Source organism: Oryx dammah, unplaced genomic scaffold (assembly GCF_014754425.2).
Source record: "Oryx dammah isolate SB20612 unplaced genomic scaffold, SCBI_Odam_1.1 HiC_scaffold_16, whole genome shotgun sequence".
NCBI classification, from domain to species: domain Eukaryota; kingdom Metazoa; phylum Chordata; class Mammalia; order Artiodactyla; family Bovidae; genus Oryx; species Oryx dammah.
This window is the reverse complement of record NW_024070200.1, coordinates 62,986,270-63,002,898: the sequence shown is the minus strand read 5'-3', so window position 1 is coordinate 63,002,898 and position 16,629 is coordinate 62,986,270. Positions and strand designations below refer to the sequence as shown.

The 16,629-nt window shown below is 39.6% G+C and overlaps 1 protein-coding gene across 2 annotated transcripts in view; it reads right to left on the bottom strand.

Moving 5' to 3' along the window:
- Positions 1-4,136: 4,136 nt before the first annotated feature.
- ASB7 (ankyrin repeat and SOCS box containing 7) overlaps positions 4,137-16,629 on the bottom strand; it is a 54,741-nt gene continuing 42,248 nt past the window's right edge. Inside the window, exons 6-7 of one of the 2 annotated variants that reach the window (XM_040257037.1) lie at positions 7,879-7,978; positions 4,137-7,528 (exon numbers count right to left, since the gene is read on the bottom strand). In XM_040257037.1, coding sequence (XP_040112971.1) covers positions 7,920-7,978 — 59 coding nt within the window. In that variant the 3' untranslated portion in view covers positions 4,137-7,528; positions 7,879-7,919. The remainder of the gene's footprint in view (positions 7,529-7,878; positions 7,979-16,629) is intronic. The other variant, XM_040257036.1, reaches the window with a different exon arrangement.

Here is a 16,629-nt window from a genome sequence, read left to right as displayed (position 1 = left end):
AATCAGTTACCTTAGCCTCAAGGACTGATAAATCAGGGTAAACTAACAAATGAGGGCAGCTCCACTTAGCTTACCACATCTAAACAAACAAGTCTTACTTTCTATTTGCTGGAGATCATTATCTGACAGATAAACTGATCAATCAGCTTCTTACAGGAATTTCAGCTGAGGCCTCTAGGTAAGAAACATCTATTTTGAAGTGTACACAACAACTGCTATGTAACACAAGGATATTTATTTCAGTTCAACCTTAATTCTAAGTCAAAACGCCCAAGTTCCTCTATCTACTCCTCTCTCAATGGAAAAATACACTGTGAATGTGAGGGATCATAATATATGATGAAAAGATGGTGGTGGATCAATCTCTTAGCTGCCTGTAATGAAAACTGAAACAAAAAAGCTGAGTATAAACACCACTGGCATCTCTGTGCAGCCTCATACACACAGTTACTCAACTTGCTTTGTAAACACAGAATGAAACAAAACCAGAGGCTGGCAATGCTGTTCCTAAGGGTGCCCCCCCAAACCTAATTCCTTACAGTCAAGATTATTCAAAAAGGCACAGTGAAGCCCAAGATGGAACTCTCAGTAAGTGTTTTGTAGGAAATTCGAGTCTTGTGATGCATGGGTTTTAAATCCAGAAGGTATAAAGTCATGAGCCCTGCCAACTCTCACCAAAACGTATCTCATTCCGCCACTGCTGTTAACAAGTAACCGAGTCCTGTTCCATAGAAACACCTGACGTGAGGGCCGAGCCGCCGGCAGGCCAGGATTGCAAGGACCCAGGGCTGGGGAGCTGAAGCTGAGCCTTCAGCGCCCGCCACTGGGGCAGGGCCACAGCTCCCAGCCACCTCAGTCCTCCACCCGCAAGAGAAGGGCTCCCCTGCCTGTAAAAGAAAGGGTTTGGACTGGATTAACTCACGTGAAGAATACGTGAGTGCCCACTACACAAGAGGACCAGGCAGGCACAGCAGAAAGGAGCAACGGTGAGCCGCTGTAGCCAGCAGGGCTCCTCCGCTCCCCAGACAGGGAGGGCATCCACGCCGCCCACGGGAGAGGGCGAGGGCACACCCGGGGTGAAGGGCTGGGTGCTGCACCTCAGTCCCCACCAAGCCACTCGGAGACGCGAGGGGGTGCAGCCGTGACCCATGGAGACACCTCAGTGCGCTGGACTTCCAAGGGGAGGCGGGGGAGCCTTCAGAGGCTCAGTGCACTGTGGGAAGGGGACTCCTGGTGAGAAGGATGCCCCACGACCAGAGTCTCGGGGCTTGTTTGGGAGTTTGCCACGCCGGTGCCTGCATGGCAGGATCACGGGGGTCTGCTGCTCAGGGACCATGTCACCGAGGGGAGGGCGGAAGGGCGGGAGCGCAGGAGAGGAAGGAACAGCAAAACACAGCCCTGGCAGGAGGTGCCCAAGATCTGGAGCTGAGAAATCCTGATGCTGCCGTCCACACGGCCCTGGGCTCCTGGGAGGCTTGAGGAAATAAAGTAACTGGCTGAGGACCAACTGCCACATGTACCTATGGCTCTTTCAGCAAATACTGTGTGAGATCCAGGCAAATGAGGCCCAGGATCTGTCCTTAAGGAGGTCGCTATGCAATGGACTTAAAGAAAATGACTGCTTCAGAACATCGGTGGTAAAAAAAAAAAAAAAAAAAAAAAGAACATTGGTAATCAACTAGGAAGAAATGCAATTTGTTCTCTCTGGTGCTACCCAAGATGGAAAACGGATGTAGCCCAGACTTATTAGTCTTCTTAAATGGTATTGCACTATATTTCCTAATGATATTAAGCTGCATTTCCATCCACCTAAGGAGGGAACTAAAAAACTTAAAAAAAAAAAGCAACTGGGTGAGACCATGCCTGTGCACGTGTGTACTTCACTAAAGGGTTAAGGGGACAGAAGCAAGAGAGAGAAAATTTAGAAAACCTCTAGAGAAATATAAAATGGTCATGTACAGCAAGTCCACCCCTACAAGTGTTTTTTTTTTTTTTTTTTCAGTAAAGAAAAAGAAAATTGAGTGACCTGACCCAGAACTATCAGAGGAAGAAAAGCAACATTAGTTCAAGACTGAGAAGCAAGAAAAATCTGAGTCTGTCTGCCAGATAAAATAGGAAGTATCTGCAGCTGGATTCCCTCTGTGTCGGTCACAAAGCGTCAGTCTACTCATCACATAACTGAGCTTCTCAGCTTCAACTGATCCCCTTATCCAAATGCAGCCATCTCACTTCTGATTCACAAAATACTATTTCACAGAAAGTGAGTCACTTAATGACTACATAATGTAACATAAATTACTTTTATGCATTTAAAACAATTTCCTAATTACAAGGAAACATAAAAAAAGGTCCCGAGTGTGATTTTTAAGATGCTGGAACAGACCAAGATTTAATATAAAATATATTATAATAACTACACATGATTTTTTTTTGAGGCCATATCTGCAACAGAGGAGAAATATTTTGCTTTAACCTGATCCTTTACTTCTAATGGTTTATGGATCTTCAGAATTGATAAAGCACTTAGCCTGTGGATGCACATCTGAAACCCAGCACGAGACACTCTGGGCAAAGAAAAGAAAGAAAAGAAGTTGCTCAGTTGTGTCCGACTCTTTGAGACCCCATGAACTGTAGCCTACCAGGCTCTTCCCTCCATGGGATTCTCTAGGAAAGAGTCCTGGAGTGGGTTGCCATTGCCTTCTCCAGGGGATCTTCCCGACCCAGGGATCAAACCTGGGTCTCCTGCATTCCAGGCAGTCGCTTTAACCTCTGAGCCACCAGGGAAGCCCACTCTGGGCACAGGTGAGTAAGAAATGGCAACAGCCACACTTGGTAGAAGACACTCCATGGGTGGACTGCATGCACTGCAACAACACAGCCACTTTTGGGTTTTATTCACACAATGATGATCTCTCATAGGACTTGTCTTTTCAAATGGGATTGAGCATTATTAACTGTCACTCAAAAATCAGTTTTTCTGAAGATAAATATCTACAAAATGTACCATGATCTTAGAGAAATATAAGACTTTGATCACTATTTATCAGCAGAGCCGTATGCTGGTTGACCTTTTTGTTTTTTATCTAAGAATTAAGAGACCTTACTATAAACCTTATAGGTAATGACAAAATAATGATAAAATAAAGACAAACTGTCTTTGTATCTTAGGAGTTTACATCAACCTAAATAATAGTATCTGGCAGTGGATATTTAAAATCTTGACTGGTATTGAAGCTAATATAAATTCTAACATCAAAATTTCTAAGATGTTGTTATGAGAACACAAAGCCACATTGTTACATAAATACAAAATGATCAAGTCCACTTTCTTTTATCTTTGAAACCCAACTACATGGGACGTGTAAATTTTTTTTTATCAACCAGATAATCTGTTTTATCAATAGCTAGTAAGCTATTTTTGTAAATTGTCTTTCAGCTGAAAAAACAATACACTACTTACATCATATTGGAAAAGGAATGACCTCAAGATTTCCAAGCAACACAGCTATTTTTCACATCTGAACTCCCCTGCTGATCATTAGGAATAGTTTCAAATGTCCCATTCTTGGCTTCCATTTGTGCCAAATCCTGGACAACTCTGTAACAAGGCTATGGCTGCAAAACACTGCGTTTCTGCACGAGGTGCTAAGTCGTCTGCCCTCCCTTCTTAGCACACCATCACTCATTAGTCTGAGGCCTCTCCTAAATCAAGCTGTGCTTACGGGATACAGAGGAAGTATGAAATCAAAGCTGTTGATCATACTACCTCAAATTCATTGTTTAACTGAATATACTGTTCTGTGCTTAGAGATGCTGTGGTCCAAACTCTGTCCTCAGTCAGAGGAGGCAGAGGTGAATCTGGCCTCAAAAGGCTCGGTGCCCCATCAACACGCAGAAGAAGGGATAGACAGTCTTTTGTTGGAGGGTATTTGAAGAATGCGTTAAAAAGCAGGGTGGGGGTGGGGGGGATTCTTAAATGATCTGAAACAGTGCTGTTTCCTGTATTACATTCTTACCCAATTCTTAATTATCTAAAATGCTCAGGAATAAAAGACAGAGTTCACTTTCTTTCTTTTGACCAAATAGCTGGAAGTATTAAAAAGTTAAGGCAGACTAGAAATAAAACACAGTTCCACTATGTTTTAAACCAGATTTAAGTGTTTTTTTTTTTTTTTAATTCAAACTGACCCAAAGCAAAACTTACATTAGAAAGGAAGAACAAAATACATTATGATATAACACACTAGGAGTTACATGAGAGCTAAATCTGTGGGCCAAGGGCCTCATCCCAATGACACTCTGGGCTGAAGAGCAATTCTGCACCAAAGTTAGAACCTCAGGTTTTGTATGGTCCACTGTGGTAATTGAACTACACATCCTCGTCTCGTAGGGTGTGTATCTGACAAATCAAGCTAGACTCCCTCACGCTCCAGATGTGTACTCTTGCTACTGCCAGGACACTGAATTCTCTAGCGGAAATGCTGCTCCAAGCATGGCTGATAATGAATTAAAAAAACAAAATTGTCAAGTCCTCCAAACTAACAAGTGTGGATTATTCTGTAGTAAATAGTTTAGAAATGTGGAAATTAAATAATCTAAAAAACATCCTTACTCTGCTGTACATTTATAAACACAAATATTTACACACACAAAAAAAATCTTCCATTTGCAAAAGATGAGGTTTGCAGTTCATTAATGATCATAATCTTTTATGAGCTGGTGTCTTTGGTGTACTTGCCAAATATATTTTTATAAAGGTTTAGTAACAGGCTTAAATAATAAATTTCAAAAGAAACATAGAAGGATCAGTGACAAATGTGATACTATTCTGAACATTTCAGTCAAGATTCTGGAAAAACCAGTTGATCATCTGAAAACACTTGTTCTCATCATGTTACTACAGGGCGCTTCTCTGCCAACCAAACTGGAGAGCAGGCCTGCCCATTCACCCCTGTATTCTGCCAGTTACCGACTCTGAGACATTTTAGTTATTGTCAAAGATAGTATGTGACTGGGATTCTAGTAACAACAAAAATAAAACATTCTTTTCAAGCTTCCAGAAAAATCAAACCTCAAACAAATAACGGGATTATACACTTCTTCATTAAATAGAAATTCTGATTCCAGGAAGAGCTCTCAGAATTTTTTTTTCTTTTCTGAAGTCTAAGCAGCAATATAGAACAAAGAATTTACCTTCATCTGATCTTTTTACTTGGAATTTCCTGACTCTGACTCAGTGGTGAACTTAGTTTTGGAGACCTCTGAATGGCTGGGGAAAGAAAATCATTTTAAACTAACTGAATAAATTAACAGACACATGAGGAGATGAGCCCTGTGCGAACGTAACAGTAACATCACTGCTCAAAGTACAGAATTCTGCCTGCCTTCCCATGTCCTTGTCTCCCTGGCCCGGGTTCAGGGAGCAGCAACGCCATCCATTTCCGGCCATGCCAGGTGCCTGATGCCAAAAGTGTGTCTTAGCTCTGACCTGGTTATCGGTTTCCAGAGAGAACACAGCTCAGCTCCTAGCTTCACAAGGACTCTCTCTCAGAAGATAACTTTTTGGAGATATTTTTGTGGAAAGAAAGTCAGAACACCCATTTCTATCTATTACATCCCAGTTATAGGTTTTGGATGGTTGCAAAACTGGCCACACTTTGAGTGGTTCCCTGTGGAAGAGGCTACGTACTCCAGCTGTGATCCCTCACATCACCCTCTCCCTGAAGCTGCCCACTGTTCAGAAACCTGCTCCCAGCCCAGGCCGAGCAGAGCAGGTATCTGATGCCAGAGCTACTCCACATCCAAGAGAATAAATTTTGTGCTTGAGGAAATATCACTGTTGGCTCTGAAAAGGATAAAGCCAGAGGAGACTCCTAATTCTACTTAGTTATACTTTTCAGGTGAAATAACTTTATATTTAATGGCTTAAAACTAGAAACTCAGACAAGAGAAGCCCTTTATTTTGTAAACTTCTGATAATAAATTTAATACTAGTGTGTAAATATTCTGAAATTTCCCAAAGCACTAAGAACAATACTGAGATAGTTTTAAAGCTTCTTCTGGAACTAATACGATGACACGTCAAGCACAGGGCTCATTTCCAAGGGCATCTCCATAGATCACTAATATCTCTGGAACCACTGTTACTGACACTTTATCATATTTATGTTTATACTGCAAACACATGCCGATCAACCCAGAAAATAACTGTTCTGAAGAGCGTCACTGTGTATAACTTTAAAATAGATAGGAAATGCTTAATTAGCATATTAGAAATTAACCAGACTTACAAATGTGCACCCATTAGAAATTTTACCCTTTAGACATTTTATTTCAACTGGGAAGAAATAAACACCATGAAACCATCCCAAATTATTTATCCATTAAAGCCAAATGATTTAACAGTATTTTGGCTATTTTTAGGGAATACTCTACCACCAGGACATGAAATTTTCTGCTTAAACTGAAGTAAAAGACAAAGCTTAAAATGGAAATTGCAACTGACTCTATGTTCTGCAATTAAAATTAAAGTGGCAGTTCCTGTTCTCACAGGCATGTCAAAGCCAGCTGTGGAATGAGGAACATCAAGTGAAATAATGGATAAAATACACCAGAAAGAGTATTACACTGGAGGCACTATTTTAAAAACAGAATACACGGGCTTTATAAAGTTATTTTCTTTCCCATTAATTGTTTTAAAAGCACAATTCAACTAGAGACAGAAGTTGAGACTCAACGTCTCCGGGTAGTGTACTACAGCTGTTAAAAAAGTAAGTTAGAAACGAGCACACCAACAAAAAGCAGAGGGACTGGGTTTAAGTCATCCAAAGCTACATTAATTAGAAAAAGAACAGTTTGAAACAGCCAATTTGTACTTATTAAAATGAATGAGGTGACAGCATTACTTAAAAAATTTCTTAGGGCATTTTCCAGTAGAACCCTGGATGCCCTGGGTGAAACTGTGCCTCCAAACTGTAACAAGTGCTCTGCTGGTTTATAATATTGTGCACGCCAATGAAACCATAAATTTGGAAAGGGTCAATTCTCCACTCCAAACCTGCTTGTGTCATTTTGGAAAAACAACTGTTTTAAATGCAATATTGTATAGAAAGCTTGGACCTCTTAAACTTGGACCAAGAAACCAAATTAAGACCTTCAAGCATGTGGTGTGTGTGTGTGTGTGTCTGTGTGTGTGTGTGTCTGTGTATAAAAAAATCTCTCCCCTACAATGAAAACCAACCAAACAAACAGAAAAACCTGTAAAGTGTATACCTGCTTTCTGACTTCACAGCAAATCAGAAATTGCATAGGATATACTTTGTGCAAGGCAAAAAGCCTTTTAAGTATCTGGAATATAACTCCTAATCTCGCTCACAGTTCTCTGTGTATCAGATATCATCAAATTTGTGTTTTAAGTAGTCTTTCATGACCTTGGCAATTGGCAGTTCATCAAGTAGTTTTAGGTTTTGAAGGCCTATACACTGTCGAATTTTAATTCGGCACAGGTCCTGCAAGTTTCTGGGCTGTCCTAAAAAGATAGAAAAAAGAAAATGTTACAAAGCTGCAAAACACAACATTTAAGGAGGGCTTTAAGGTTCTGAAAGGAGTACTTTATTTCACTGGGAAGTATCTCTCTGCGGACTTTACATGCAAAGGAGCAGAGAGACGAGCTAGGAGGATGCGTCCTGGGTACCATTACATGGAATCTCACTGATCCTTTTCACAGCCCTGGATGGTGGGTAGTTTCACTTCCATTTTACAAATAGGGACACTAAGGATCAGTGATTTTAGTCAACTGCTCAACATCAGACGACCAACTGAAGTGTTTGAGACTCAGACTAAAACCAGTTCTTCTGATTCTCAGCCTGGTATTCTTACCATTACAAATCGGAATGTCAGTTCTTGTCCCAGGTAGGCCTCTAATATGCGGGTTGAACCTGTGTGAGCAAATCCCTCTTCTGGGCCTCAGTGTCTCCACCTGAAAAGTGAGGGAACTAAGTTCCTCCTATCAGCTCCCTGTCCAGGGCACGGAACCCAACCCCGGGGAGCTCTCCCAAATGAGGTGTGCCCCTCTGTTCCCCATGATTCTAGACACAGCAGAATCCTGCTGTGGGGAGAAGGGAGCAGACTGGGAGGGCGAGCAGGGAGGGGGAAGAGGCAAAGCAAGCTATCCTGAATTTCCATGTCTTCAAACCAGCCATCCTGACCATCTGCCAATAAAAACCTATGCTATAACTGAACTCAAAAAAGAAAAAAAAATTACACATTGCAATTTCTTTCATCTTTGAATACTGTGTTTCACCAAAACAATGGAGATGACCACAAAGAAGAGCAAAAGTTCTGACACAGAGCTTCAGAAGTGTTTGGATTCACATAAATTTCTACTTTCATATTAAATGGCAATAATGATACAAATTAACATATGTTCAATGTGTACTCTATGCCATGTAATCTTATAGGCTCCTGACATACACTAACTTGTTTTTATCCTTTTACGAGGGAAGTACTTTGATCATCATCCCCATTTTACAGACTGCTTGCATCTCCAACATTAAGTAACATGCTTAAAGTCAAGAACAATGCCATACTTCAGCAGTTCTCAAACTTTTTGGTCTCAAAACCTCTTTACACTTTAATTACCATGTAAGAAGTTAAAACAGAAAGTTCAGAAATACGTATTAATTTATAAATAATAAACATAAGCCTATTACATGTTAACATTGTTATGAAAGTAACAGTATTTTCAAAAATAAATGAGAAGAATGACATTCTTTCAATTTTCAATTTTTAAAAACCTTTCAAGTTTTTAAAGGTCTGGATGAATGGATGATCACTGAACTCTCATGTATGCTCTCATATCCAATCTGCTGTGATGAAACCACATCATCCAGTCTCTGGGGAAGTTCACTTACTCTCATAAAAGAAGGAATGTGGAGAAGACAAATAATGTCTTAGTATTACAAGGAAAATCATTTTGATCTCGATATCCTGAAAGGGTCTGGTTAACTCCAGGAGTCCCCAGGCCATACGTGGAGGACTACTGCTATACTTAGTACTTATTATTTGAATTGTACCTGTTTACAGGGATCACCATTATTCACAATTATAAATGAAAAAGGGTCCTTAAAATTCAGACTTCTGCACTGTAGGGCCTGTATGATCAGGCGCTTTCTGAGAGGCACTAAATACATGGTCTCTGAACAGAATCACAGCTAAAGCTACTGCCTTCCTAAGAACGGCTGTAAGCCAGCGGCAGGTATCTCCATGGATGTCCGCCTGAGGATCTGTGCAAGGCTGCTGTACGCACTCGTGAGTCTCTTGGTGAGGCTATATCCTCCTCACCATCCAGATCTCTGCTAAAAAGGCCACTTCATTAGAGCAGACGAGGTCAGGTTCCCTATCAGATACTTTCTGAGTTCCATTTCTCTGGAGTGCTGAATGTGGCTATGATTTCACATTCACTTGGTGATCACCCATTAAAGCCCATCTTTTTCCTTACATGTTCCACGAGGGTAAGATGATTTCTGGCTGCCAACGCCTGACACAATCAATACTCAACAAACACTAGCTGGACAAATGAATACTTAATAGGCTTTTCCTAAGAGTATAAAACAGTCAACTAACTCATTGCAAAACACACCCATGTCAACAGCAAATCATTTCTTAATCTGTTTTGAAATATTTTTCATCACCATTCATGGGCTACCTTTAGGAACAGAATAAATTATCAGCCATTTTTCAACAAATGCTTAAACTATTTGATCTACAAATGCAAACCAGAGTATGAATCATATTTGAATCTTTTTTTAAAGAATTTGATTTTCCTAAAAGATGGCAGGTTCTTTTGAAGTACAGTATTAATGAAAAGAACAACCACAATGTATTCAAGGCAAAACAGATGAGATAAAATTGACATATATAAATATACATGTATACTTAAATAACATATCATCTAACAATGTGGAAAAATTATATTATTGGAATTTGCTTAGCTAAGGTAGAAGAGATGGAGACAAAAGGTCTTCTTTTGTGGAAGATTACACTCTCCAAAGATGACTACAATATCTCCAAAGACCTCACGCTCTTCTTTAACAACGTGACTGGATACCCCAGTGTTAAGAGATGGTATTCTGGGTTCCCTCTCCTAGAAACCAGGTGGGCTCCTGACTATGGTGAAACTCATAAATCAGAACTCCCAACTGGCTCTTGAGACATTCACTCTTGGCACACAACTATCACCAGGACATTAAGTCTACAAAAAGGAGCTAGGGTCACGGCCCAGTAGTCCAGGCTGAACTCCCAGCCAACTGCCTGCACAACTAGCCAGCCATCAGAGTGAGACATTTGGAAGGTGGAAAGGCCCCAGTCAAGTGGAGTGGCCCCAGCAAGATGACATTGCTTGGCGCAGAGAAAATCAACTCTTATCATTTTAAGTCACTCAATTTTGCAGCATTAGATAACTGAGATTCTGGAATGTGGAAGTAGGGTGTTACCATTAAAAAAAAAAAAATCTAAATTAGGTAGCTTTGTCATTGGGACCCAGCAGGGGGAAGAGCTTTGATGAAGCTGATAGTCAGGGCTAAAAGTTTTAAAAATGTTACTAGAAGCTGGAGGCAAGGGAAGATATAGTTTGGCAACACGTCATATGAGGTAAGGGGAAAACTGGAAATGCCCTAACAATCTAGGTAAGAAAATTTCCCAGGCACAATATTACAAGTGCCACTGGCTCTCCTCATTGGTTGCGATAAATCGCAAGAGGGCCAAGATGAGCCAGCAATTTGAATTCAAGGGACACAGCTACAGAAAAGCCACCATCCGCAGGAGCTGCCGATGCATGAGCCTTTCCAGGGGAAAATGTGCTTCCTATGCCTAAATATCAGAAAGCTTTACTCAATGTGCTACTGAATCCTCTTCTTCTTAAGCAGTATGTTGTAGCAGTCTCAATGTTTGGGGGGAATCTAATCTTTTGACGATTTCTTGACCATATGTAACTCCTGTTTGCAGAAATACCTCAAATGGGAAAAGCCACAGTTAAACCATCAACTGTTAGACCCAGTAGCTCTTGGGTGAGCTACTTAGCCTTCTGCTTTGGTTTCCACATCTATGAACTGAGGATGACCTACACAATAGGCCTTACAAGCATAAGAAGAATTACTTTTGGTAAAGTGCTTACAACAGGACCAGGCATACAGTAAGAGTTATAGAGTATTTTGTATATGTTAAAACAGTAATTTCAAATACTGGAAGGATATAATGTTTTGCTTCTCTTTCTCAAAAAAGTAGAGGGCTCCTTCTTGGAAGGAGCTCTGTTTTCCTGCTGCTAAGATGGTTAAGAAAATGAGCTGACAGTTTAATAGTAAAGGAGCATGATGCCCAGTTCTGGGCAAACTGATGGGAATTATATTCTGGAAATCACTATGTGACTTGGATTAGGCAGAGATGGGGGAGCTTTGTAGAAGAAGCTGTGCAGTGATGAAGTGAGAGGTGTCCACAAGTACATAGCTATTTCCTCACCTTGGCAGGTAGTAGCACTAGATGAAAAGCAGGCTACATGATAAAAAGTAATAAAGACTACTCATTGTAATCATTGCTATTTCCAAGACTATTTAAGGAGCCATTTTTTCCCCAGGAAAATCATTTTAGGAACAGAAGACTATGACTGAAGAAAGAAGGACAAGCGTACCTCATTTTACTGCACTTTGTAGATACTGTATTTTTACAAATTGAAGGCTTGTGGTAACTCTAATTGAGCAAGTCTATCAATGCCATTTTTCCAACAGCATTTGCTCACTTCATGTTTTTGCATCACATTTTGGTAATCCTTACAGTATTTCAAATATTTTCACTATTATTGTACTATTATCTCTTGATTATTATTTTATTATTATATTATCTGTGATCAGTGATCTTTTTTTTTGAAGTTACTACTACCACTGGCTAAAGGCTCAGATAATGATTTGCATCTTCTAGTAATAAAGTACTTTTTAAGTTAAGGTAAGCACGTTATTATTACTTTTTTTTTTTTTTAGACAAAATGCTATATTGCACACTCGGTATACTACAATGTAGTGTAAACGTAAGTTTTCCATGAGCTGGGAAACCAAACAATTTGCCTGACTCCCTGTACTGCAGTGATCTGGAATAGAACATGCAATATCTCCAAGGTGTGCCTGTCCTCACTTTCTTGTCAACGCATCACTCAAAAGTACTTACTGAGCACCTACTATGTACTTAAAAAGGCACTATCCCAAAGATTAAAGGGGCAAAGGAAAGAAGGAGACAGAGGAAAAGAAGGCAGAGAAAGAGAATAAAGGGGACAACAGCAACAAAAATCAATACACGTACACGCTGTTTACAAGGTGTCTCCCTCCTGTGCTGTTAAACAGCAACCGCCATGTTTATGGGATTACAGTAGGGTGGGCCTGGGGGGAGACATCTCTCACACACACACACATACACACACACACACAAAGTATAATTTAAGCAACTATAAATGCTATGGGGGATGCAAAGACACTACAAACTATTATTCATACTAATGAATTACAATGGGATTACATAACACTTCAAAGGGTTATTAGTCTTTCCACTTGCTAAAGCAGCCCATCATTAGTAATAATTGGGCCAGTATAAAATAGGAAATCAGCTTTTGAAGGGTCTAGTCTAGAACAAATTACAAAACCAGGGCTGCAGCATCATTTCAAAAGTTAAACACCCTAAAGCATTAAATATCCCCTTTTGACATGACTACCTCTGCATTTGCCTTAAGCCAAAGAAAAGCACATATTGCTTTGTAACAAATAACAGAAATCCTTAGAAGGCTACACAAGAAACAGAAAGTAATACAAATATGATAGAAATGGTGCAGAATAAGGTCCCACTTTCTCTATCAAAGAACCTTAAAATGTAGGGTAATCTTACTTAGAACTGTGCACCGCATCATCCAAGCTGATGCTGTGTAATTCTGGATTGCATCCAAGAGTGAAATCAAAGTAGCCTTTTATTTTTCAATACCATGATTCTTATTTTGAGGTGAGCTAGCAACTACCTTTGTCCTATAAAATAAGATTTAACGCATTTCATACTAAGGCCTGTGATGGGGGTTCAGGGACAAGAGCAAAAGACTAAAACGTGCTCATGGTAGGATCTTAAAAGGGAAACAGATAAAACGGAGGTACTGGGAGACCATTGCAGATGTTGACCCAAGATGAAAAGTGCTAAGTATAAAGGTTAGCCCATTATAAATGCAGTGTACTATTTATTTCTAAAAGTAATTTTAATAATTGAGACTAAATAACCTAGGAAGACTACAATGCAACAAAATCCCCAATTAGAAGAAAAATCAATAATCAAAAATAATCTTAGTTAAAATGTGTTACACAAATTATTTCTCCAAAGAGCTATACTAAGTATCACTATTTTGGTAAGTCATACTAAAAAAACAAAAACAAAAAAAGTCAAAGAAACTGGTAACAGAAGCATCTGAAAGGAACACAGGATTAAGGGCCCCTGGTGCAGAGGAGCTGTTATGATTGCCTGCTACACACCTGTTGCTGTACTGGACTTTGCAGAGGAGCTGTTATGATCGCCTGCTACACACCTGTTGCTGTACTGGACTTAGCTGAGAAAGTCACAGCCTAAATTTCACTTTCTTAAAATTACTTTAAAAAGTAAATTCAAATTACTTTAAAAAGTACTTGACAGATTGTCATTGCAAAACAATTTATCCAACTCATTCCCATTTACCTGTTTTTCTCTCAGAAACATGAGCCCTTTATTTTTCAAATTCCTTCTGATCAGTGTAATCATTAAAGCATTTTTATTTAAATAAAAATATTTTAAAATTATAAAGTACTTAAAATTATCAAATACATTAAAATTATTTAAAATTTAAATAATTAACTCCTTTTATTAATTCTTTAAAACATACAAATCAAAATGCAACCCAGCACTACCTTTTACATACCACTAAAGCATCCTGAGTGGCTGCTTCAAGTACTGTAACAGCAACTACTAGAAACACAGATCATTACATTACCTTTGACTCTTCTGAATATTAAACACACACCCAACTGGCATATTCTCTGCCTTAAGAATAATTTATGCAAGAGCCTGCCATGCTATGTAAAATAAATAAATAGATAGATAAACAAGGTATTTAAAAACTAGTTAAGTGGTTGACTTACTCAAGGACTCCTTGGCACCTTTGATATGTTTCCGTGCATGGTGAATCACTGAAACTGCTAGCTATAATTCAGGGTACGCATCTCCTAAACTGACAAATAATGAATCTGTTTTACCCCCAGAGCATCTGATGGAATGATCACTGATCTCTCTCTACAGATCCTAAGTAATAAGTATGCTGGCATCGACCAAGCAGTAATTTAAAACATTCCATCTTATTCACAGCTTGTAACTGCAAATGGAAATATGTTAGAAAATCATTAAATCCTAGAACACTAAGTTGACATAGACCTAACCTAGTTGCTAGGTCTCAAGTTTTTAGTTTGAGGACCTCTTTGCACTCTTAAAGTTGAATGACCTCAAAGAATTTTCATTTACGTGTGTTGTTGTTGAACGGCTAAGTTGTGTCTGGCTCTTTGCAACTCCATGGACTGTAGCCCACCAGACAAGGATTCTGAAGGGGGTTGCCATTTCCTTCTCCATTATGTGTGTTGTATCTATCTATATTTACCAAATCTAGAAATTTTAAAAATACTGATTCCTTAAAATAAGAGTGATAAAATTCATTATCAGTTGAAATAAATTTTTATGAAAAAAAAAAAAAAAGCTGCTTTCCAAAACAAGAAAGATTTCACAAGAAGAGTGGTGCTGTTTTACATCTTTGCAAATATCTCTTAGGTCTGGCTTCAGAGAAGACAGCTAGAATCAGAGACCTGCTTCTGCATACCATCTGTTGTAAATAATATGCTGTCTTGATTGAAGTAAATGAAGAAAATCCAGACTCACACCGGGAGTGGGAAAAGGAAGGAATACTTAATGGCCTTTATAGATGAATCATGGATCTTTGATACTACACCAAAACTCAACAAGAGGTGTTTTCTTAAGGTTACATGCAATATGGAATCTGACATCAAATCAGTGAACTTTTTTATACCCTTTCATATTAAAACCCATTGGTCTGTTTTTCCCTTTGAAGGGATCTTTTACCCAATGCACGATTGTGTAACACCATGCATTAGTCGTTTGGAAAACACTGATTACCTGAGTCATGTAGATCTTTCCAATGGTGACCCAATTCATTGCATGATAGCAAAAAATTACTTTTGTTAACAGCGCTACTGATTTTGAAAAGTTTGTACATATTGGTAAACTGTCAATGTCCTAGTGGCAAATATAAGCTTTTCAAAATTCTAACTTTCACTTGAAAGCACAAAATTTGTTGCTCATCATAAATACTTTCAGTTGTTTTCCTTAAGGTGACAAGTGAACTTTATTCATTTTCAAGAAAATATCTACCAAATACCAAAGCCTAACCAGCTTGGCTGTCCATCTCATATTTTAGGTAAATATGGTATTCCATCAAAAAAAGTTGCTGGTTCAGATCAGACAAATCACAGATGTACTTTCTCTTAATTCAATCCCACTTTGTTACACAGTAAGAACACTTTCAATTTCCATCTCATAGAATATTTAAAAAGGTACGTATTCAAATGGATAAGATTTATTAAAATTAAATCAAAGACATTCCTAAATGGATCTGGAACACTCTCCTCAGACTGCCTTGTGGTGAAGAACACAACTGCTAGCAGCCTCTGGGGCCACTGCCCTCATGAATGCCTGCTGTTTCAGCCACCACCGCTCTTACACATCAGTGCAAAGTCAGTGCAGTCAAAGAGGCCAATAGTATCTTAGTACTCTTACGAAATTAGTTTTGATCTCCTGTCTTGAGGACCCCCGAGAGTCCACACCGTTCTGTATGAATCCAAAAACAAAAACAAAATAAAACCACAAGCAGCAGGATATCATTCCCTTTACGAGTGGTTATTAGCAAGAATTTTTAAAAGGAGAGACCCCACAGACTCTGATTCCCCCGATTTTCAGAGAAGACCACAAACCCGTGGGGCGGGTGGGAGGCTAGGCGGCCTGCCCAAGCCTATCAGGTAAGTCAGACGCTGGGGCAAGAGCCCATTGCCTGCTCTCCCCGCCACAGGATGCAGCTGACGCAGCAGCAACCAGACACAGGCCCCGCTGAGAAACCGTCAGGGTGCCGGGAGGGAGACACGGGCCTCTGAACCCAAGCGGGCAAACGCTAGCCCTAGGGACTGCGGACAGGATGATTCTCACATTGTGGATGATTTTCACAATATAAGTGAAAAATGATAAAAACAATGAACAGACTTCTAGTTTCAGCTCCAACATAAAAGAGAACTTGAAGTAATTATAATCACTCCAGTCCTTACAAGAGGAAAAAGCTGAACAAACTCATCAAGGGCATATCTAGGACCCATCAGTAAATGGATGTATAGGGCAAACCTCCACCATAGAATCTGGAGAAAGAGACAGATCTAGAATCAGAGCTGAAATCGGTGCACTTGGGGCAGAAGCTACTGGAGCCACAGACTAGTAGGAACACTTAAGTGGTCCTTTAGACAAGCGGCCAAGCTC